The 22,654-nt window shown below is 61.3% G+C and overlaps 2 protein-coding genes across 6 annotated transcripts in view; one reads left to right on the forward strand and one right to left on the reverse strand.

Moving 5' to 3' along the window:
- The window catches only part of CHLSN (cholesin), a 122,010-nt gene that overhangs the window by 62,550 nt on the left and 36,806 nt on the right, over window positions 1-22,654 (reverse strand). Inside the window, exon 1 of one of the 5 annotated variants that reach the window (XM_081791637.1) lies at window positions 8,226-8,487. The exons of the other annotated variants lie outside the window; for them this stretch is intronic. Within the exon in view, the coding sequence (XP_081647763.1) occupies window positions 8,226-8,453 (228 nt within the window). The 5' untranslated portion in view covers window positions 8,454-8,487. Of the gene's footprint in view, window positions 1-8,225; window positions 8,488-22,654 lie in introns of those variants that run through there. 5 annotated transcript variants of the gene reach the window in all.
- Window positions 8,487-10,091, forward strand: GPER1 (G protein-coupled estrogen receptor 1). Its single transcript, XM_081791636.1, has one exon. It carries the CDS (start codon window positions 8,574-8,576, stop codon window positions 9,651-9,653), a length of 1,080 nt encoding a protein of 359 aa, XP_081647762.1. The 5' UTR covers window positions 8,487-8,573; the 3' UTR covers window positions 9,654-10,091.

The raw sequence follows: 22,654 nt of genomic DNA on the forward strand, positions 1-22,654 counted from the left end.
CCCCGCCCCGTGCCCTGCCTATCCACCCCTGTCCTCCCCCACCCCTACCACCCCCCCCCACCCGCCCCCGGCACCCACCCGTCCTCTACCGGCTCCCTGGCCCTGCCTTTCCCAGAAGGCCACTCGGCTGGGGGCGGCCTCTCCAGACTGGCTTCCTTCACGCAGTAACCTGGATCGAAGGTGCCTCCGCGTCGTTCTTGGCTTCGCGGCTCCCTTCTTTCCGGGGCAGAGTAACACTCCTTTGTCTGGATGGCTTCCACTCTTAGGGATATTTTGCGTTCCTCTGCAAGCTAACGGCCAAGGCGTGCGTGCCGTCTGCAAGCCTGTCTTCAATGCTGATGCCACTTCTTTGCAAAAACAGGATTTGGGTCTTGTGGTTAAGGAGCTTCTGTAACATGCCATTAAAACACTTCATGCTTGAACAACCCCTCCCCTTCCGTTTCTGCTCCTCGGTGCGCTGGCACACCCACGCGGCCTGTGCCGGGGACGGCAGGCAGGTGTGAGTCCCACGCCCGCACGTCCGGAGAGGCTGGCAGGGGGCGAACAAGGAAGTTGGGAGCCCCTGGAAGGGAAGACGCTCCCTCCCTCCAGGAGGCTCAAGCAGGACAAAGGGCATCCCGGCTGACGTGTGAGGGCCGCCCCTTCCCGTGCGACATAATAATTTTTTACTGGATTGGATGCCGGACGTTGTGAACGTCCCTTGTTGAGTGTTGAACTTCACACTCAGGCTCGCCTTTTCAAAAGGACTGAAGTTCACTCTGGAGGACACTTCGTTCCTTGTAGATCTGCGGGATTCTCTGGAGAGCTGTGTTTAAGCTTTGTTAGTGAGGTCTGGGGGGGCCTAAATACTCCAGCACCCCTTCTCTCCTCTTTGTCGTAACGCTCAAAAACACCTCTATCCTGACCAGCGAATTGGGACACGGACCAGCGTGATGCACACTCTGGGAGCTGGTCAGCTCTCCAGACCTCGGGGGCCCTTTCTCAGAGTGGCTCCCCACTCCCCAGCCCGGTCTCCTGCCAATTCCAGCTCCCTCAGGCTTCCAGAAATCCAATCCCGTCCCCTCAACGTGGTCTGGTCATCCTGCACTGCTAGGAACCCCTCCTGACTCCGGACGGGTGCCCGGGTGAGAACAGGGGCTCACTGCACTCGCTTCCTCCTCAGAGGCCACGGTCCCGCACTGCCTACCGTCCCAACGTCTCAAAACAGCTCATTCTTTTATTTTACCCAGCTTTTGATGGCTTATGGCAAGCCCCCTTACGTTACTCATTCACGGCCAGAGGCGGAAGGACCTAAATTAATGTACAAATACATAGCAACAGACACCGACAGCCTGTGAGTTTGCAACCCGAAGGAGGGGTGAGGCTCACGGGTGTTCAGCGCTCCTCAGAGAAACAGCTGACTGGGGCTGGGACAGCAGACACGGAAACCAGACCTAGAGAATCTGATCCCACGGAGTTTCTCAGCATTCTGGCTAAAGGGATAGTTTTAGAACCCAGCCACAGGAATGTCAGTCAGTGGTTCTCAAACGTTTTCTTTCGAGCGGCAGGATCGTTTCTTTAAACAAATCGTATAAGGAGGCCCAACGTCTGAGACACCAGGAGGTCCTGCTCTGACCGGAGAGGAGGTGGGGAAGCCGGTCCTCTGGAACATGAAGGTGCACCAGGAACAGCAGGCCCCGTGGGGACGGGCGGCTGTCGCACGTGCCATGCAGGTCTTGTCCGCTGACCCCCCATCTGGGGACAGATGGGACACACTGACCACGGGAGCTTTTCAAGGACAGAGCCAAGAGAAGGGTCAGGAGCCACAGAGAAGCAAGGCAGCGTGCAGAACCGTGGCTTTCCAGCAGTGGGGTGAGACGTGCACCCAGGAGGCTGACAGGAGAGCTCGATTTCACAAGGATGAGTCAGAACTGAGGGGTGGGGGGAGGGGGAGGGAGAAACCACTTCCTCCGGCTCTGAGCCTCTCCCTGACAAGCCAGGTCGACCCAGGTCTCCAGCAAGACCTCCTAGGACGTGCCACTGGCGGACGGCCCCAGGCGGAACCGCGTGTGCGCTGTCCACCCCTAGCCTGTGCGAGCCTCACGCGCTGCGCTCCGGCTGCCGCTGGCACCTCGCTCTCAAAGGACTAGAGGAAACGTGCAGAGAGCTCCGGGCAACGGCCGAGAGGGGCCCAGCTGTCCAAAGAGTCAACAGCAGCGAAACCATGGGGACCGCGCCTTCACGGTGTCACAAAGTGCCCGAGGGTGAGTGGGGAGCGAGGCTGCGCGGAGGCCGGCCGGCACCTGGACACCTACGATCCCTTCCCGTGACGGAAGAGGCCGCATGGCGGGTCTGCGGACTCCCGTCGATTTTTCTCTAACGAAAGGCCTCCGCGCAGACGGTGTCCGTTCGGCGCGCCCCGGTCTGGACACACACCTTTGCACACGCCCAGGACCGCCTGCCGCCGGAGTCGCACGGATGGCAGTGCCGACGCGCAGGCTCCCGCGGGCATGGGCGCGGAGCTCAAACGGGAGGGGGTGCCCGGTGGGCACCCCCCCGCCCCCCGGCTCGTCCAGAATGTCAGGTTCCGACACTCGGCCCCGGCTGATGTCTGCGGACTCGAGGTGGGCCTGCAGTGTTTCCTAACCGGCCACTCCTCGCCCGGCCAGCCTGCGGCAGACTGAGCCCCTCGGCTTCCCCGAGGGGAGCATGCACAGCGATCCTCGGCCACGCTCGTGCCCCCGCCGCTCTAGGCCCGGCCTCGGTCTTCACAGAGGTGGTGCTTGCCTGAGTGCTCAGGCTTAGGGTTAGGTCTCGTGAGGACGAGACCCAGAAGGGCTTCGTAAGCGTCTCAAAGAAACCTACTGCCCAGGCATGGGCAGGGGCTCCCGGCTTCCCCCAGCTCAGCTAAGCAGAGAAAATGCACGAAAGGCAGTGTGGGCAGTGTTGCCCGCCTGCCCCCCCCCCACCAAGCAGCGCACCGGCTGGGCTGTGCTTCCCGCCAACGACGGGCTCTGATGCTTGGCAGCCACGTCGCGTGGGGTCCCAACCGTGAGCCGAGTCCCGCTGGCTGCCCTGCGAACCCCTTGGATGGACACGCGCTCTCCCTGTGGCAGCCACGGGAAATGGGGGCCCAGCCGTCCGGGACCGTGCCGGCGTCTGGTGAGGCAGGCCGCCTGGTGAAGGACAGACGCCACCCGAGGACAAGGACGACAGACGGCGGGTGTCCAGCATCACGCAGCTCCAACCACGCCCCCACGCACCCCCACTTTACCCAGGGTCATGGGGCGGCTGACCGCAGAGGGAGAAAGCAGGGCCTGGCAATTCAGAGACTGGGCGTCCTCCCTCCGGGGCGCTGCGTTGCACCTCAGGGGTCCCTCTGCGGGTGGGGGCACAATTCTTTGTCACAGAGGAGCAGGGCTGGCGGGGGTGGGGACGTGGGGAAGGTCGACCGCCGCATGCAGACAGCGCTGGACCTGGAGCACCTGGGAATGAGGGTGAGGGTTCCCGGGGTCCCCTCAGCCAGGCAGGCCTCCCGGCTTTACTACATGTCTGTGCTCTGCGCCATGCCCGTTACCGAGCTGCATCTGCAAATTTAACTAAATGAAAGCTGACCAGACTTGATTTCCTTTGACGTTTCCCTATCATCCCATCCTGGGGACGGACAGAAAAACCTGCAAACGAGTCCGGTTCAGCACTGAGACAATCCTGTTACAGGGCACCAGCCACGTGGGAAGCACGCTGTGTGCCAGTGAGGACCCTGGGCCTCAGAGTGGCCAGACTGAGGCTTAGGGCCACCGTGCCTGAGCTCAGGCTTCTCACGCGGGCAGCACTGAGTGCTCGGCGAGGGTTACGTGGGCCAGTGGATGCAACACACTCAGCGCTTAGCAAATGAAGCCTCGCGTGAACGCTCTGGAGATTTTTAAATTCACAGGAAGTCTCCACGCATTACAAGACGTCCGCGAGATGCTCTCATCCCTGGCCACGCAAACGCCAGCTCGGGTTCAGTGGACTGAAACCCTAAAAGCAGGGTTCTGTCCCTTATGCTAACTAGTCGCGAGGGCCGACAGGTGGCCACCTCTGGTGCCCTGAGACCTGGCAGCCCCAGGCTCGTCCACGTCAGCGCGCCGGCCTCAGGGCCCTCCAGCTCGCTGTGAACTCAGCAGGGCGCGCAGAGGGGACCCCCGGAGCTACCGGGAGGTCCTCCCCGGCCCCGGGGCCCAGTGGGGCCGCGGGCCAGCAGGCCACGGGCTGGGGCGAGCAGTCCGCGGCTGTGTTTACGTGACGTGTCTTGGCTATTTCAAGGCTTAGGTTTTTATTTTATTTATTTACTTTTAACTCAAGAAGAAGTTTTAACTTTCTCATGACTCATTTCTTTCAAAATCGTGTCCTTGGGCACTTGCAGCGTCGCCACGGTGCGAGGGAGTGGCCGGCTGAAGTAGGTCTCGGCTCACAATGGCATCCGCGGTGTCACGATGTCATTCAACACTGTAAGAAGCTAACAGATCAGGATCATGGCTCAATCCTAAGTCGGAAAGAACGCCGGGTGTTAAAGATTTATCCAAAAGAAATTTAACACAGCATTCTCTGTTGATAAACGTGTATATTTCCCAAAACAAATATCTGAAAGATGTGAAGCTATGATCATTCAAAACACCTTCCAGCTCGTTTGAAACAGGCTCTGTGAAAACAGACCGTGAAGGGGGGCCACGCTAGCCGCCACCGTGCAGGTGACCGGAGGGGCGCCCAGTGCCGACGACCCGCGGGCCGCCAGACGCCTCCGTCTCCAGCCTGAAACCAGCCTCTCTCCCCTCCGGGAGGAGCACACGGCAGCCTCCACGGTGCCAGCTGCTGCCATCTGGCTCATTCACGCTCAGAAATACGAAAGATGGCCCTCAGTTTTCAATCTCACAACTTCAAAAGGACTTAAAAAGAGAAAAGCCACCAAGAGGGAGGTACGAGGTCAACGAAAACGTGATGTCCCTGACAACCGCATTAGCTGGCGCAAGCAGCCAGGGCCCGCAGGTCCTAGAGGCCCTCCAGACCTGACGCGCGCGCCTGGGAACGCGCCTGGGGACGGGGCGGCCCTGCCAGCCTCTCTCCAGGCCGCCGGGGTGCCAGGAGACAGCAGCTACTCGCGGGGCGGTCAGGCCCTGGGACTGGGGACCGGGGCCATCCCCCCCTGCACAAGGGCTGTGGCCGTGGCTGGTCACAGAGCCTGCAGGGCAGGTGCACTCCAGCGGTTTCCAGAGTAAAGGGAAGGAGACAGAGGAGACAGGATTCATCCCCACGGCAGAGAAACCACTCTGCTTCCTAACGTGCTTGCCCCAAATACCTGCTATTTCTTAGGTTTAAATTTCTTTCTGCAAATGCCTTTGTGAAATTCCTAGGTTAAATTCTCTGTATAATTTGCACACTATTCTCTAGGTTCAGGAAATTTACTGTTTAGTTTTAAAAACAAGCAAGAGTACTTAAGTTCCAGTAGGTGACGATGGGTCATCACCTAAAAGGTATACAAAACCTGCTTAACGATGCTTTCAAACTTAAGAAAGTCGTATCAGCGGGTGAGGAAAAGCAGTTAAGTCTGGAAACTTCCATAAAAATGCATGGTGGGCCTGGGCTCACCGCCACGGCGTGGGCGAAAAGTAGCCGGCAAAAAAATGGTTAACGCCGGCCTCCTCGGGAGGCCGTCCAGCAGAGCACAATGGGCGGCCCTGGGAAGCCTATAAAGCCAGCGGTGCCTCCTCCGAGTCCGCAGCAATGACGGGCGTTCTGGCCGGTCGGCCTCGTGCCCCAGGCAGGCGTCCCCTTGCAGGACCACCGCTCCGGATTCTTCGACGGGGGGAAGCGAGGCCAAAATCCCCGCCACCCGAGGGAGAGTCTCGGCCACACCTCCAGCCTGCCGGGAGTGCACCCGCCGAGGCCGGCCGACAAGCCCTCCCAGGGACACGAGAAGGGCCTGCGCGGAGCCGGCCTGGGCTGGGGTGGCCGGCTGCATCGCAGGTGAGTCTCGGTCCCGGGTTCCCGGTTCTGCGTTCGGGTCGGTGCCGCGGTGGGAGTCCGCGGACCCGCCGTGCAGCCTCTTCCGTCACGGGAGGGGAGACCGCGGGCGGGCCCGGCTCAGTGGTCCCACGTCAGGTGCGGCACGCTGTGGTCACAGCTGGACGCGGACGGGGGCACACAGGCCACCCTGCGGTGAGAGAGGCACCGAGGCTACAAAGCCTCTACTCCACACACGAACCCGCACCTGGCTCAGCCCCAGCGGGGCTGCGGGGCAGAGGCTTCTGCAAAGGTCCTTTCTGTAACGCGTGCCCAGCGCAGCAGTCCCCCGACTCCCCGGCGCTCTGTCGTTAGGTTGGTCAAGCGAGGCCCTGCCTCCGGTTAGGACGTTAGCCAGTCAACGAAAACGCTTGCCCGGCGACACAGCCGGGTGGACCGGTGTTCCTTCACAAAGATACACACCCAGCTGCCCTGACAAAATGTGGTTTTAGTTTCCTTTTTTTTTTTTTAATTTTTTTTAGTGTTTATTCATTTTTGAATAACATTATTCAAGCATGAGCTGAGAAGGGGGGGGGGGGGGGGGCGGGGAGACATAGAATCCCAAGCAGCCTCCAGGCTCCGAGCTGTCAGCCCAGAGCCCGACGCGGGGCTCAAACCCACGAACTGTGACATCGTGCCCAGAGCCGAAGTCGGATGCCCAACCGACTGAGCCCCTGGTTTTGGTTTTCTAGAGCTGGACAGGCAGTGGAAACCCGAACCGAAACGAGACCACAGTGACACGCGCCTTTACACATCCACAGTCCACCTTCGCGAGGGCGGTGTCAGTAGCAGGCCCATGCTAGTTCCCGCGTCCCGTCCTTACAGCACGGTGACAATAAGAGTATCTGTCCAGGATCAGCGGGTTCACGTGCGTGGGAAAGGAGCAGAGCACTCACTTTAAAACTGCCCGCGCAGCCTATGCTGGCGACGGCGGGAAGCGCGCGCCGAGGGCCCCTCGCTGTGTCTTCCTCCGAAGACGGTCGGAAGCGGCCCAGGTTTCCAAGCTCAGAGAGCCAAACAGGCGCTCTGCATGCTCCTTACAGACAAGTTAACGAGAGAGGCTTTAAACGCTAGACATTCATGAGGTCCCCGCTGGCGCTGTCTGCTACACACGACACAACACAGAGCACAGACGTCTCCACGCCCGCCGAGCAAAGCTTGCCGAATGCTTCTCGGTCACTATGTGACCTGAAGGCTGAGACTGGTCTTTCTCTGCTCTGCTTTTCGGGGTTTCCTTTGGAGCAAGACTCCTGAGCAGGGGTTCGGTGAGTGTCTGGTCTGGTTGGGCAACACTTCAAAAGTGATCCCCGACCGTCTCACAGGGTCAAACAAAAACCCTCGGAAGAAAGACAACTCAAGGCCGTTTTAACGCGCCAGGGCCGGCTTCCTCGGCCTCTGTGGGGGCCCCCGGCCCTGGGAGGCCGGGAGCACCCCCAGCGGTGGCGGCCCACACACGGCCGCCGACAGCACTCCCCTCCCTTCCCCCTGACTCTCGGGCCGAGCCGGGTCGCGGTGGGCGGCCTCGGACACGAGACCTGTCGGCGGCTGAGGCTTTTTTAACGCAGTTTCTAGGTTACAGACATCACTGCAGAAACGTACTCGCTGTTTCAGATAGTTTATCAAAATGCTGAGCGAACACTATTTCCTAAACCAAGGACTGTTTTCGGTACTTCAGGTCATATCACGAAGAAAGTTCCGTGTGGGGGCACCCGAGCGTGGGGAGCAGGAAAACCTAGATCTGTTTTCTGTCGCATCGTGAGAGGCTCTGCTCCAGTTTCCACCGAGCACCCCGGGTCGGCCGTCTTCACAGACGCTGGGTTTTTCCCTTCCCATCTTGGTCCTCTTCCCAACAGCTGCCGAAATAAATTTGATTTCCTCTGCTGGCAGATAGTACTTTTCCTGAGAGTTCCAGACCCAACGGCCGCGTTCCTTCATGAGCCTGCTGTTCGGCTATTTTTAAGAAAGGCGCCCACCGCGCGGTAGCATGACTCACCGCCCAGGCTCCGGTTCGGACTGAGCGGCCCGGGAGCCCTGGGGACAGAAAACGGGGCACTTTCTGCACTTAACTCCCCTCCCTCGGCTCAGTGACAACCAAATCTCCGAGACGCCGGGACCTCACGTCCCGCCCCACCCGTCCCCCCGGGCCACCCGCCGCCACGGCGTCTGTCCTGGCGGGGAGCCGTGAAAGACTCGAGTCACAGACTCACTGCTCTTCCGTCTCTTCCTCTCAGGTGTGCGGGTGGTGAGCGCCACCCGGCGGGCCTGACTGCAGCGGCCGCCGCCCCCCAGGGGCCCAGGCGAGGCGCCGCCTGTGGTGTGGACATGGAGGGCCTTTTCCGGCTGCCCGGCTGCCCGCGGGACAGACCCGCGCCGCCCCCAGCGCTGCCCGGGAGGAGTTCGGATCTTGCAAACGCCTGGCTCCCTTCACAGAGCATCGCCCGTCTTTCCGGAGACGGACTGACTGTTTGCGTCGGGCTTCTGTGAGCCGTGCGGCAGACCTGGACAGCTGTGCCCCCGGGGACACGGACGAGACGCCCCCGGCGCCCGTCTCTGGCATGGAGACGCACGCGGCCGCTCACAACGGCACCTCCCCGGAGCTCAACCTGTCCCGCACGCTCCCCGGCAGCGTCCTGGCCAACCGGACGGGCGAGCTCTCCGAGCACCAGCAGTACGTGATCGGGCTTTTCCTGTCCTGCCTGTACACCATCTTCCTGTTCCCCATCGGCTTCGTGGGGAACATCCTGATACTGGTGGTGAACATCAGCTTCCGGGAGAAGATGACCATCCCCGACTTGTACTTCATCAACCTGGCGGCGGCCGACCTCATCCTGGTGGCCGACTCCCTGATCGAGGTGTTCAACCTGGACGAGCAGTACTACGACATCGCCGTGCTGTGTACCTTCATGTCCCTCTTCCTGCAGATCAACATGTACAGCAGCATCTTCTTCCTCACGTGGATGAGCTTCGACCGCTACCTCGCCCTGGCCAGGGCCGTGCGCTCCGGCCCGTTCCGCACCAAGCACCACGCCCGGCTGAGCTGCGGCCTCATCTGGATGGCCTCCGTGTCCGCCACGCTGGTGCCCTTCACCGCGGTGCACCTGCAGCACACGGAGGAGGTCTGCTTCTGCTTCGCGGACGTCAAGGAGATCCAGTGGCTCGAGGTCACCCTGGGCTTCGTCATCCCCTTCGCCATCATCGGCCTGTGCTACTCGCTCATCGTCCGGGTCCTCGTCAAGGCTCACAAGCACCGAGGCCTGCGCCCCCGGAGGCAGAAGGCGCTCCGCATGATCTTCGCCGTGGTCCTCGTCTTCTTCATCTGCTGGCTGCCCGAGAACGTGTTCATCAGCGTTCACCTGCTGCGGCGCACGCAGCCCGGGGCCGCTCCCTGCCAGCAGTCTTTCCGCCACGCCTACCCCCTGACCGGCCACATCGTCAACCTCGCGGCTTTCTCCAACAGCTGCCTGAACCCCCTCATCTACAGCTTCCTGGGGGAGACCTTCAGGGACAAACTGAGGCTGTACATCGAGCAGAAAACCGGCGTGTCGGCCCTGAACCGCTTCTGCCACGCCGCCCTGAAGGCAGTCATCCCGGACAGCACCGAACAGTCAGACGTGAAGTTCAGCAGCGCGGTGTAGGGCCGGCGGGGCCGGGCCGGCGGAGCCCGAACGCCGGGTCGGCCCCGCGGCAAGGCGGAGGAAGGGCTGGGCCGCACGCCACGGCCCGAGCCCGGTAGGAACGTGCCGGACCGTCCGTGCCCCAGCTGCGGGCGCACCTAGGCTCTGAGGAGCCCTCACCGCCAGCCACCTTGACCCCGGGCCGTGCGCACAGCACCGGGGCTCCCCACCCCCGCTCACGGCGGCAGCTCGGGGCGCCGGCGGCTGGGCACGGGGACCAGCGTGGGTTCACGCTCCACTCCACGCCCACTGTGTCCCGTAGCAGAAGACGCGTCTCACGCCGGCCAATGAAAGCAGAGTGGAGGGGACGCTCTGGAGGAAATCCCTCAGTTTTGAGGTCGAGCCGCCATAATTCTGCCATCCTCGGGAAAAATGAAGTCTGGACAGAACACACTGAGCAGATCTGACTTGGACGCTGTGGTCCGTTCTCCACGTCTGTGGCACGTGGCTTCCTTGTGGTACGGACAAGTGTGCTCGGGCGAGACAGGAAGGGAGAAGCCCTTCTCCCGGCAGCCCGCTCAGAACAGCCGCCCGCCGTCACCGGCTAAGTGACCCTGAGCACCCGAGCTGCCTCTGCCGGAAGGGTCTTCTCCAACCAGAGCCGCCGCCGCCGTCCGGGTCGCCGGCCCACCGCTGCCCGTTTACGGTGTTACCTGCACCCACGCCACCATGGACCGAGACCGCGAGGGGCAGGTCGGGGGGGGGGGGGGGGGGTGGAGCCAGCGTGCGCGGTACAAAGCTGGCCTCTGGGAACCATGGCGGGGGCGAAGATGAAGGCAGCGTAAACCGTTTGCCCTAAAATGTAGAAGAGAAAACCTCGCGACCGCCAGGAACGGTGAGGCTTTGTCAATAAAACACAGTCCCATGCTGATTCTCAGGGCTCCGGGTTGTTCCCCGTGGATGGGGGGCGGGGGGCGGGGGGCGGGGGTGGGCTGGGGCCCCGGCAGCGCAGTCGGTCTTTCCTCACGAGGAAAACACACACCCGGGGCTCGCCGCCCATCCTCCCTCACGAGGTCGGCATCAACGTCTGGTCACCCGCACGCACCCGGTGTCTCTAAGATGTTAGACGCTGCCGCACAACCTCCAGGGGCCAAAGTGAGCTTCACTGCAGACGGACCACATGCCCTGGCTCTTCCAGAAGGTTCTGTACTGTCCGCATCAGGCGTGGAGTCTGTAGTAGCTCAGGGTGCTCCTGAGGCGGCTCGGTGGGGGTGGCTTCCCGTCCTCTGACACGGGCCAGCCTGGGGACCCCATCCTCTAATGCACACAAGCTACGGCCCCTGCCTTCCGACGTGGCTGAGGCCAGAGGGCCCCGTCCATTCATGCTGCCTGGAGAGCCGTGGCCTCCAATGCGGGCTATGTCTGGGGACCCCCGGCCTCCAGTGAGGGCTAAGCCAGGATCAAAGTGAACCCTACTCCTCCCGCCCCACATACTCCACTCAGGGGACCGCCTCCCCAGAAAAGTGGGGCCCTCAAGGACCTTCACACAGGCAAGGCTTCCCGAAGGAGAGGTGAGACAGTGTTTAGGTAACAGGAAAATGAGCCATCTGTAGTTTAAATGGCTTTTATGGGTGCAAATCACCAAGAGACAGAGTATCCGTCCCAAGTAAATATTTTCAGTGACCAACTGTGACCTCGCAGAAATGCCGTCTCCAGCACCGAAGTCCCACTTAAGACTCACTTTCTAAATAAACATCCCAAATGCAGGACAGGAAGACCGACCGACAGCTGGGGACGGTTCCCACGAACTAGCAGGTCAGGAGTGTGGAACACCACCGTGGGGATGCCGCATGAGCCGGCCCGCGGCGCTGTCCCAGGACACCCACCCTCCAGCCACGGTGAGGGTGAGCCGGTGATCTAGATGCCAGAGTAACTTCCAGGGAAGAGTCCGCCCTCCGCCCTCCGCCTCCCCAGAGCCCGCAAAAGCCACAAGTCCGCAAAGGGCACAGACATGCCGTTGACACACCTCGTCCTCTAAGAGCCGGGAGGGGGTCTAAGATGCCTTCCCTCCCACGTCCTCAGAGCTCTCTGTGAACAGCTTCTCGGGGGCGCTTTGCCCCCGCCCAGGGCCCAGCTGGGGCTGAAGGCACTGCCCAAGCCCCTGGCCTTCATTCCCTGCTCGTCACCAAGTCCCCCCTTTGGCCCCAGTGCTGATGACTCCCAGTTGCAGAGCCAAGGCACAGACGGGTGCCCCAGCCTGGAGCGTCTGAGACGTGCAAGGGGCTCATCAAATGTGCCCCGTTCCCAGAGTGACGAGCGGTGAGGGACAGGTGCTTGACGGAGTGCAGGGCTGGGAGACCCATGCTGTCTGGCCGTGGTTCTCGAGGACGGGTGGGGAGACGGACGACACACTGGGGAATAAGGCCAGGCCTCGTCTCCGATCCTGCCAAAAAACCCACGAGGTACACACTGCCCCCGTTACCCAGAGTCCTGAACCGCTCAAAATCTTCAAGGGTAACGACGTAGCCAGGAACCGACGCCCAGCCCCGGTCTCCAAAACCCACATCCATTCCTCTACGGCACCCGAGGATCAAGAGGTCAGTCAAAGTCACAGGCTCGACCCTGTCCAGACGGGATGTTCTGGGCAGGAAGGAGCAGAAGGGAGATCCCTTCCAAAGACCTCTGGGCAGGAACCGTGTCTGAGCAAAGCCCCGAAGCATCGGTCAGAGGGGCCTCCATGAGGGCCTCCGTCCTCGTGGCAGACACCCCGTGAAAGCTGGGAGAGGCTGGCCCTGCGCCCGGAAGCCAACTCTTGCTCCCGAATGGCCCCTCAACAGGCCTTTTGCGCTGGCGCTTGACCGAGGCACAGGTCCAACGGGGTCAGACACAGCTCCTACCTCTAACCTCTGGAAGCTGTGTCCAGATGTGGAAGCTGACAGCAGAACTGAGGGTCCAGTGGATAGTCACTGGAAGCAGAACTGCAAGGTAGAGGTCCCGACTTCACAAGAAGGAACGCTTACTGCGCCGGAGGCCAGGCAGGCGGCCTCTGGAGCCTCTTTTGAGCCGGTGCCAGGGACACGGTGCAGAGACGGCAAAGCCAGGCAGGCTCTGTGCGCAGGCTACCCGGCCCCTTCGAGCACAGCCCCTTTGAAAAGCATTTGCCCGGGAGCAGAGGCTGATTTAATTATTTTGTCAGGAACGCTGCCGCAAGATAAAATCAAGGCGTGGGATTGCTTTGTTGTTTCCTGGTAACCCAGCTCTCCCGGCTACTCAGGCCCTGCAACCCCAGCAAGAGCTCGCAAGGGCCGAGCTGGGAGCCCGCACTGGCACCGAGTGCGATTTCCTAATTCTCTTGGTGCTTAATAACTGACCCTTGATCATGACCGTGACGCTTCCCAGACCCCGCATCCCCTTGGAGGGGTGGAGGCACCATTACAGCGTCACCGGCGTGTGTCCCCTCGTCTTCCGATGCGGCGTGGCCGAAGCGATCCTGAAACTTCCACACGTATTATGGGTCGCGCATGTTCGCCAGTGAACCCAGAGTGGTTCTCGGGTGGGCAGTGGGAGGTGCAACGCAGAAGGGAGAAGGGGCAGCAAGAAGGGCCTGAGGGTGATGGAACCGCGGGCGGCCAGCGAACCCCGAGATCTCTGAACTGAGAACACGTGCAGGAGGGCACACGGGACCGCGTGGGCGCGTGGGCGGGCATGTCACACGCACCCCGGCTCCACCTGCTCAAAGGGGCCAGAAAGGGCCTGAGCGGCTGGGGGCCCACCGACACCCAAGCCCTCCCCCCAGGAGAAGCCGGGCTCCCCAGCTAAACAGCCGACCCGGCCAGAACAGGGAGGTACGAAGTAAGCTTTGCCACGTGGTTTCCTGCCAGAAGGAAGAAAAGCTTCAAGCAAACAGCAAAGTCACAGCAAAAGGCCACGGGGACCTACCCGGACGGTTCTCACTGGCCGGATCCGGCACACCGTGAGCACCAAGACGATTATAAACCACCGAAAGACGAGGACCCGTGCGCCCGCTGCGGCAACGGGCCCGAGTGCACGCACTGTACGTAAGATGAGCACGGGATAAACCTGGCGCGGGCGCACACAGGGGCGGGCGAGTGAGCGGAGGGCGCCTGCAGGCTGCTGACCGTCCCGGCGAAGCCGTGCCTCGTGAGAAGCCGTAGGGCGGGCCAAACCCAGGACACCCGACGGGAGCAGGACATCCGGCCGCTGTCGTGCGGGGGCAGGGGCACCACACAGCAGAGCGTCGACGAGGAGCCCACAGGAGCAGGGGAGTCCAGACGCGGACTCTGAGTGGGGCACGACGTCTCCGTGTCCTCAGCTGGCACCGTGGCCTCGATGCGGTCAGGAGCAAACAAGATCCAAAGCGGGACCAGGGCATCCATCCCAAATGTCAGGCCAGAGACAGAGGGGCACGCTTCGCGAGCGTCACGGACACCTGCGAATGGGAACGGTGGAGCCGCCCGGGGTCCCGGGAGCTGCCTTCTGCCGGGACCTGTCCTCTCACACCGCCTCGCCGCGGTGGGAAACGGGTCACCTGGCGTACCTCTCGGTACGCGGCAAGTTAGAAAGAGAGGAACAGACTGTAGGAAAAAGTAAAGCCCGATTTAGGCGCCAGGGGACGCTGCCCAGGCCGGGCGTCAGTCTCCAGGGTGGACTCTCAGGCCGACGGCCATCTCTTCCGCCGCGTACCGCGCTGGGGCACCTTCACGGGGCGAGGGGCTCGGGTCCCCGGTCCCTAGCAAACGGGCTGTCCTTACCCACGTCTGAAACACGTACGTCCTGTTTGTGACACCGAGGCTCGGAGTCGGGTGACGAGTCTGAGCGCCCAGGACCCCGCTCCCCTCCGCACCCCGCTCGTCACCCGAGCCGGGAAGAGAGGCTGTGCTTCCTCACACGACGGATCGGCGGACCGCCTTTCCAGAGCCCATCACTGAGGCCCGGCCGCGGAGCCCGTGAGCACTCCGCCTCCCGGCTTCTGGCAGGGGTGGTGGCGAGGATGGGGGAGGTCAGTCAGCCCAGTGAACGCCCCGAACTGGAAGGGAGGCAGGGAGGAGGGCGGGCGGTGCCATCGGTAAGACGCCCGCCAGGTCCCGGCCTCTCCCTGACTCCCGGTGACCGACACCCCCCCTCCACCCCCTCCCGGACGACCCACGGCCCACGCTGCCGGCAAGCCCTCTGGAGCCACGGGCCCGGCCTCTCCCTGACTCCCAGGTGAGGGGGGTGGCCCCGTCTGGGACAGCAGGACAGCGGCGGGGGCACCCGCCCAGGCCTCACAGACACACACAACACGGGCTTCCACCCCCACCCCCACCTCGGTGGCGGCACACAGGCTGGCTGTGGGCGACTCAATCTGGGTCTTGCCATTGTCCAGGGGGTGGGGGCTCTCATGTGGGAACATGGGTTTTCAAAGCCACAGGAACACAAAACAAAAGTGCAGCAGATCTGACTGTGATTCCAGGCCTTTCTCCCAGGGTAGAATCAATCTAAAACTTATCACAAGAAATCAGCTGTAGGGAGTCCTGGAAAGACGCCAGTTATTCTCAGAAAAGGCAACGTCCCCCAGTCTCTCCCAGGGGGCTGGTCCTGCCCAGCACGAACACCCACTGACAGCAGGTCCCTTGAAGGACAGCACAATGGCGGGCAGCACCCTGGATACTTCCCCCTCCTCCTGCCCCTGCCCGGACGGCTACTACCCCTGGCCCCACTCCAGAAGGAGGGGGTCGTGTGAGACCCCACGGCCCCTACGACTGGGCTCTGCAGGCAGCACTTGCTATGTGGAGGGAAGACTGAGGGCGGCTCTCAAGGCCTGAGCGTGGCTGAGCTGCCACCTGGGGCACAGGAGGGTCCTCGGCCCCCCAGGAGACACAGCGAACCCTGGCGGCCGACAGGAAGGGGGGTACACATCACTTGTGGGAGACACAGCCCCGTCCAGGACACCTGTCTTCAGCAAACGAAGTAGCCTTTTCCTTTGTTGACTAACACATGTAAATCACCCCAAAAGGAAGAAAATCAGAGCAGGCCGCTGCAGAGCCCCAGCTCCTCTGAGGAGCCACAGGGCCGAAGGCTCTTGCCCTCGAGGTCACCGGACAGAACTGCCCCAGAGTGCCCGCCATAAGTCCCCCGGGGCTCGAGAACCTGGTCCCAGGGCAACGCCCGCACCAACCTGCCCCTGACAACGTGGACGTGGCTAGACCTGGTGACACACGTAGTGTCCTGTACCTTGAAAACACAGGAAACCTGAAGGTGCGGAGGACGCCCAGACCGGTTTCTGGAAGAAAGCAGGAAACGGGAGGGGGACGATGGCACGCAAAAGTCACCAATGTCCTGAGGGCACCTGTCCTGCCCTCTGAGGGCGCCCCCACGTCCTGCAGTGAGCCAAGGCCCCAAAGGGCTGCGCTAGTAATCCCCCCCGACACGCCGGCGCCCTGCGCCCCCGCATCACCTTCACCCACCCCACCGAGTGCACGCACATGCATGCGCGTGCACAGACGCACACACACACGAGCGCACACTATGCCGCAGCAGGTAGTGAACAGGCGCCCTGGGTACTGAGGAGCGCCACGCTCCCTGCCACAGGGGGACGGAGGGACCCGTCTGAGCCTGGGGCCCGGCGAGCCAGCCTCGGGCAGAGGCACCCCAGACACCCCGCGGGAGCCAGGGAGGCTTCCGGGAGGACACGGCCCTCCCAGGCATCAGAAACACCCGTTGATGGTTTGTCAACAGCAGTGACAGCAGCAGCTACGCAAATGTAACAACAAGAGACGCGCCAGACGCAGGAGCCGGCGCGGACTTCGCACCGGAACACCCAAGGCCGCTCCCGACACACCTGCTTACCGCGTTTCAAGACACACACGTCACACTTGAAAATACCTGCAGGGCACATAAACCTATAAAAAGAAACAGGAAGTGGAGTGAATCCTCCAAAAGCACAAACTGCCCCACCAACGAGTCATAAGCAAGAGCTACTCTGAGTAGCACTGCAGCTTATTAAGGAAACCGAATCCACAGTTTAAAAGCCCCTGAAACGGAACTCTCCAGGCCCAGAGGGTTCCACTACAGAACTTGACCAACATTAAAAAAAGAGCTGACATGAAATACCCTGATTCAAAACCAGGCAAAGACTGTACAAAAAACCCTATAGATCAGTGTTCCTCGTGAACCTAGATACACATGTCCTTGAGATATCGGCAACAGAATTCAGCACCATGTAAACATGACTATCTACCGTGACCGCGGGGGGAGGGCTCGTCCCAGGGATGCAAGGCTGCTTCGACATTCAAGTGTCAGTCAGGGTCATATACTGTATTCAACAGGCTAACAAGGAAAAATCAAGTGATCGTAACAGCTGGTGCAGAAAAAGCACCTGACGAAATCCAACATCCGTTCATGATAAAAACTGGAGAAAAGCAGGAATAGGGGACAGTTTCCTCAACTTGGTACCGAACATCTACTCCGTGTGGAAGACGGCAGAGGTAAGCTGGACCCACAGGTCCGGACCTGGGTGTGGCCTCCGTCCGAAATTACCAACCAACAGCGGCGCTCGGAACAGCCCCAAGGGAGGCCACGAGGCAGAGCAGGAAGGGTGAAGGCCCTGGGCCAGGACGTGGCCAGGCTCAGGCTACATTCCCAAGTCGCTGGGACTCGCGGATGGGCCGGGAGACAGAGCAGCACCAACAGACAAGCACAAGCATGAAGGGACGCACGCCGTGGGTTCCCCCGGTGAGGAGCCGGAGCCCAACTCGCAGAGACAGAGAGTAGACGATGGGCCACGGGAGGGGTCTGTGTGTAACGGGGACAGAGTCTCAGTGTGGGGAGATGGAACGTTCTGGAGACGGACGGTGCGGACGGCTGCACAGCTGCGTGAACGTGCTCAGTAACCCCGAAGCGCGCACTGAAAAGTGGCTAAGATGGTCAATTCTACGTTATGTGTATTTTACCACAATAAGAAGGAATAAATACAAGCATCGCGCCTGAGCGGCCGGAGCAGCGGTGTTACCACTGCCCACCGGGAGAAGGCCGAGCGAATGGCTCTGGGAGAGTCCGAAACTCAAGCGGGACAGGAGGGTGAAGGGATCTGAGGCCCGCGCGGTCTGCGTGGGAGGCCCCTTCCAGAGCAGTGGCACCTGCGTCCAGGAGGCCAGCGCGGACAGAGTGCGGGCGGCGGACGGCCAAACGGCAGGCCCCGGGCCTTCCAGCACAGAGGGGCGTGCGCTTACCGAAAGGCCTCGAACCTGGGTCCCTACGGTCTTCGCCTTTTATTCTGAGTCTATTTTCCCTCTGAGCACAAAGTCATCAAAATATTAAAAGCCCACAGTGAGATGCTCATCACACGAAGAATATTACTACAAGCCTGACAAGACTAGGCACTGCCGAAAAAGGGCTCATCGTGAGCTCTCACCCGCTGCTGTGCGAATGTCCGCGGGCCGCACTTTTGAGAAGACAGTGGGGCTGCAGCAGGCTGCTTCTAAAATGGTCCCCACGGTCCCCGCCTCCCAACACCCACACCCACGTGTGGGGGCCGGACCTCGTGACAAGCTTCTAACAAAGAGAACGTAACAAAAGCGAGGGGAAACCGCCTCCGAGACCGGCCGCAAAAGATGATGACGTCCCCTCTCGTGCCCTCCCTTTCTCTCTCCCTGTGACAGAGCCAGGTGCCATCCTGTGAGCTCCCCACGGAGAGGCCCCCGCGGGAAGGCGCTAGGCCAACAGCCGGCAAGGAAGTGACGCCCCCAGTGCGCCCGCCAGCGAGGACGAATCCTTCAACAGCTGCAGAGGGAGGCAGGACGCAGATTCCCGCCTCCCTTTGGGCCTTCGGGTGAGACCACACCCCACCTGCGGCCTGAGAGAGCCGAGTCTGAAGACCCACGTGAGCTCCGCCCAGACCCACGTCCACACACACCTAGTTATTTTAAGCCACTAAGTGTCGTAATTTGTTACGCGGTAACAGACAATAACGTAGAGGCTTATCTAGTGGAGATGAAGAGCCACGGGCCCCGAGACCCTGCAACTCCACGAGTAGGTCCACGGCCCCCGAGAAACGTGTACCCGCCCGGGACGGGACACAGGTCAAAGAATTCATCACAGCGTTGTCTGCAACAGCCAAAATTGGAATAATGAGCAAACCGTGGTATATCCACACACAGAGAAAAATGAACGGTCTAGCATACGTTGCTGCATAGATAATGCACACAAATAAAGTTTGGCTGAAAAAGTAAAATACCAAAAACTCGCGTCATACAACTGCACCCACACACAGCTCGAATACGAGCAAAACCAAACTGTGTAACAGGCTGCACACCCGAGAAGCACAGCTCTGGGGAAAAGCAAGGAGGTGATGACGGTAAGGGCCTAAGGTGATGATTCCTGGAGCTGGGTGTGGCTTCCGCTAAGCCGTAGCACTTTTCTCTGGCAGGTTTTACAACAAGAAGGGAAGGGGGAGGAGGAACGGGAGGGAAGGAGGCCCACCAGAGCTCTGGCTGTCTGCAGGCGGAAATAAAATGCCCAGCTGCCCCGCTTCAAACCAGAGGCTCGAGCGAGAACTTAGTACCAACGGTCCTCCCATTTCCCAGATTAACACGGTCCTCCTTCTTCAAGCAAAGGAGTCTCGCAAACCCCGCCCCACGGTCCAGGCACCGGTTTTTAAAAGTCAAGGCTCAGCTCACACCGGACGTGGATAACACAAATCACAGAACTAGAAACTTTAGTCGGGAGGAAAGACGTCTCCCCTAAAGGGCAGACCTGAGAAGGGAGAGGAGGTGTATGTGCGCGGGGGTGGGCAGGGCGGAACGGGCTGGGGGGAGCCGGGAGGAGAGGGAGAAACACACCGCCTCCGTCTGCGCCCTGATATTACTGCTTCCCTGTATTTCCTGGCGCCCCGCCGGGGTCACCGGGCGCTGCCCCCACAATCCCCAGGACGTGCAAGGGTCCGGCCTGTCCTCCAACAGCCACCCCATCAAGCTTACATCAGTTCGTCCCCCCACAGACGCCTACGACGTTTCTGGCTTCGTGCTCACCGGCAGCCCCCCAGGTGCACAGCTGCGCCCTGAAACCTCTTCGGTACAGTTGAGTCTGCCGGTAATGAACACAAACACTGAGAAAAAAGTTACGACTGTATTTGCCACAAATAATTTATCCCGAGGAAAGGACCTGCCTGCCGGAGAGAGCTCCATTCCCTTCTCCCTGGCCCGGAGGCTGGGGTGGCAGCGGGCCCGCTCCAGGACGGGCACCCTGAGCGCGTCTGTCCCCAGACCCCGTGCACCCGCGGGGCTCCTGGGTCAAGGTAAGCCACATACTAGTCAGGCGAATGCCCTGCTCGGACATGGGGACTCCGGGTCTGCATTCTGAGAGTACAATTCCCCTTGCTTTGCTTGTTTTTCTTGAAGAAAGTTCTGTTTTCTTTTTAAAACCAAAGTTCCGTGAGGGTGTGTGAACCCAGGGCAGTTCTAATTTTCGGATCGCTTGTTTGCACAAACTGCCAACGTGGGGGTTGAGGGTGTTTGTTTTGAGGAGGATGTGGGGGCCACAGGAAAGACAGAAAATACCACAGGTTTGAATTCCTTTCTTACAAAACACACACGACAGGGAAACTCGGTTTACGTGCTCGGGAACATCTCCACCCCGCGCTCCGAGTTACAAATTCATGACCCGTGTCAGACGGGCTGGCGGCAACCGTGCGTCCAGGGCCGGCGTCTGGGCCCAGCTGACGCCCAGGGGGCGCAGAGCTGCCTCGAGACACCTGCTTTCCCCACGGGGCCGGGACGGGCTGCAGCTCGGAGAACGGAGAACGCGGGCCGCCCTGGAGGCTGGGGCACAGGAGGCGCAGCCCCAGGCTCCCTGGCCGGGAGCACCGCTCAGCCGAGGTGGCACGGGACCCACACTCGCGCTTGGAGTGGCCGCAAAGTGCCAGGGCGCCCTGGGACGATAGAGCCTCACGCACCCACACACACGCACCCTCACACAACTCGCGCGCACACTCACTCGTGCTCGGACACACTGCCCGTGCATCACCCACGTCTTGGCTGACCTGGGTCCCCCGGGCCCGCCCTCTGGGAGCGCTCCACCCAATCCACCAGGCGGTGAGACGCCTCCACCCTGAAAAGGGCGGCAGAGGCCACAGGCCGCTGGGAGAGGCACTCAAGTGGCCTCTCTGGTCCTCAGGAACGGCACTCTGCTAACCTCATTCAAAACGGCTTACGGTCACAGAGGGGCCACGCGACCGAGTCTGTACTCCACAAGCGACCGCCAGTCGGCCGCTCAGGGCAATGACAACATCCCACTGGGCCGGGAGGAACACGTCGCCCTCCGGGGAGACACCCCCCGTCTGCACCCCAACACACGAGGACAGAAGGCCAGCCGCCAGGTGCTATTGATACTCACTAGGATGACATTTTCTCACACGAACGTGGCCGCCGTGGAATGCCTGCGGCCGAGAAGGCCGTCGTCACAGAACGGCACACGGCGCCCTTTGTGTTCCCGAAGTTCAGCCATACCGTCAGACGCCAGCTCACGAGGCCCGACCTCCTGGTAGGAGATCGAGACGGAAGAGATCCCGACCCCATTTTCACACATTACTTGATTAAAAGAACAAGTCACAGCGACACGTACTGAGCGTCGACCACAGCCCAGGGCCGCGCCACACGTCTCCCGTGCGCGGTCTCAGGTCCCCTGCCTGCCACGAGCCGGGTCTGCGGCCACCCTGACTTCTCAGGTGTGATGCTGGAGCACAGAGGAGTCAGGTCAAGGGGAAGGGAAGTGGGAGGCTTCTGCGGGTTCTGATGCCGCAGCCAGACTCTACTTACCGGGTTTTATAGCGACAATGTGAACAGAACGCTAAGTCACCAAACTGCCCTCGGCAAACGCGGAGGTTTACTCAAATCCGCTTCTGGGCCACCTAGGCAAACATCAACCCCACACATCCCAAAGGGATGCGTGTGACCACAGTGTCACTCGTTCCAACGAGCAGAGGAGCAACGGCCACTTCTTAAGCACTTACCCGTGGCAGGAACCGCGTCAGCCATTCGATCTGTTACCTCACGCACCCTTGTGGCTGCCTGTGCGCTACCCGCGTGCGATCCCCATTGGACGTACCATCAGGGAGAAGCCGGGTGCCGAGGCCACGCCGCGTGCCGCTGCCCTGCCGAAACCCAGGTCACCCAACAAGCCCGCGGCACTAAGCGCTGCCCGCAGGCCTCCCCTCGGAACTTGACGACGAGGCGGTCCCGCCCGTGACAGGCTCCCCCAGTGCCCACGTTTCCCTCCCTGCCGTTGGGAACACAGCCCCCGGTTTTGACCGGGTTCCCGGCTGCCCAGGCGGGGGTGACGGTCAATGCCTCACCTGCAGCCAGACGGGCCGATGACCCGGGTGGGGCCAGCAGGGCGTGAGCGGAAGGCACGCAGCATCCCAGGCATCTCTGTGAAGATGAAGCCACTGACCCTCGCTCCGACCGTCCCCTGCCCTGGAACTAAAACACTGGTGCAGAGTGAGCCACCGCTGACCCCACAGCAGGGACAGCACCCCAGGGGGAGGCAGAGCAGTAAGGCGAAGGGGGCCCGGGTTCCCGGCTACTCACCCCTGGCCTGTGGAATAAACTTCTAGTCTACTTAAGGTACCGGATCTCGGGCTCTCTGTGCTTCGGGCGTTGGCCTATACCCTGCTACAGGTGTGTAAACCTCACACTTCCTTAGATCCTACTTTTTGGTTCCTTTCCAACACAGTCGGCAGCCCATCTTGCACGCCGAGCCCCGTGCCCCGCCTGCGGTATTCCCGGTGGCGGCCCCTGGACAGTCATCCCAGCCCGATGTCCAGCAGCCACACGCTTCCGACCTGCCGCCGAACCACGACCTGGTACCCAGGCCGGGGGGCTTCGGGTGGCGGCTGTGTGGAGTCCAAGAGAACGTGTGGGGCCCTGGGGCCAACAGAGGCTTGGGGGAAGTACGGACGGCATCGTCCAGACCAACCTGATGGGTCGGTGAGAGCCCAGACTTCGACCTCCGCTTTCATTCTCAAC

This window comes from Panthera onca, chromosome E3 (assembly GCF_046562875.1).
Source record: "Panthera onca isolate mPanOnc1 chromosome E3, mPanOnc1 haplotype 2, whole genome shotgun sequence".
Lineage (NCBI taxonomy): Eukaryota > Metazoa > Chordata > Mammalia > Carnivora > Felidae > Panthera > Panthera onca.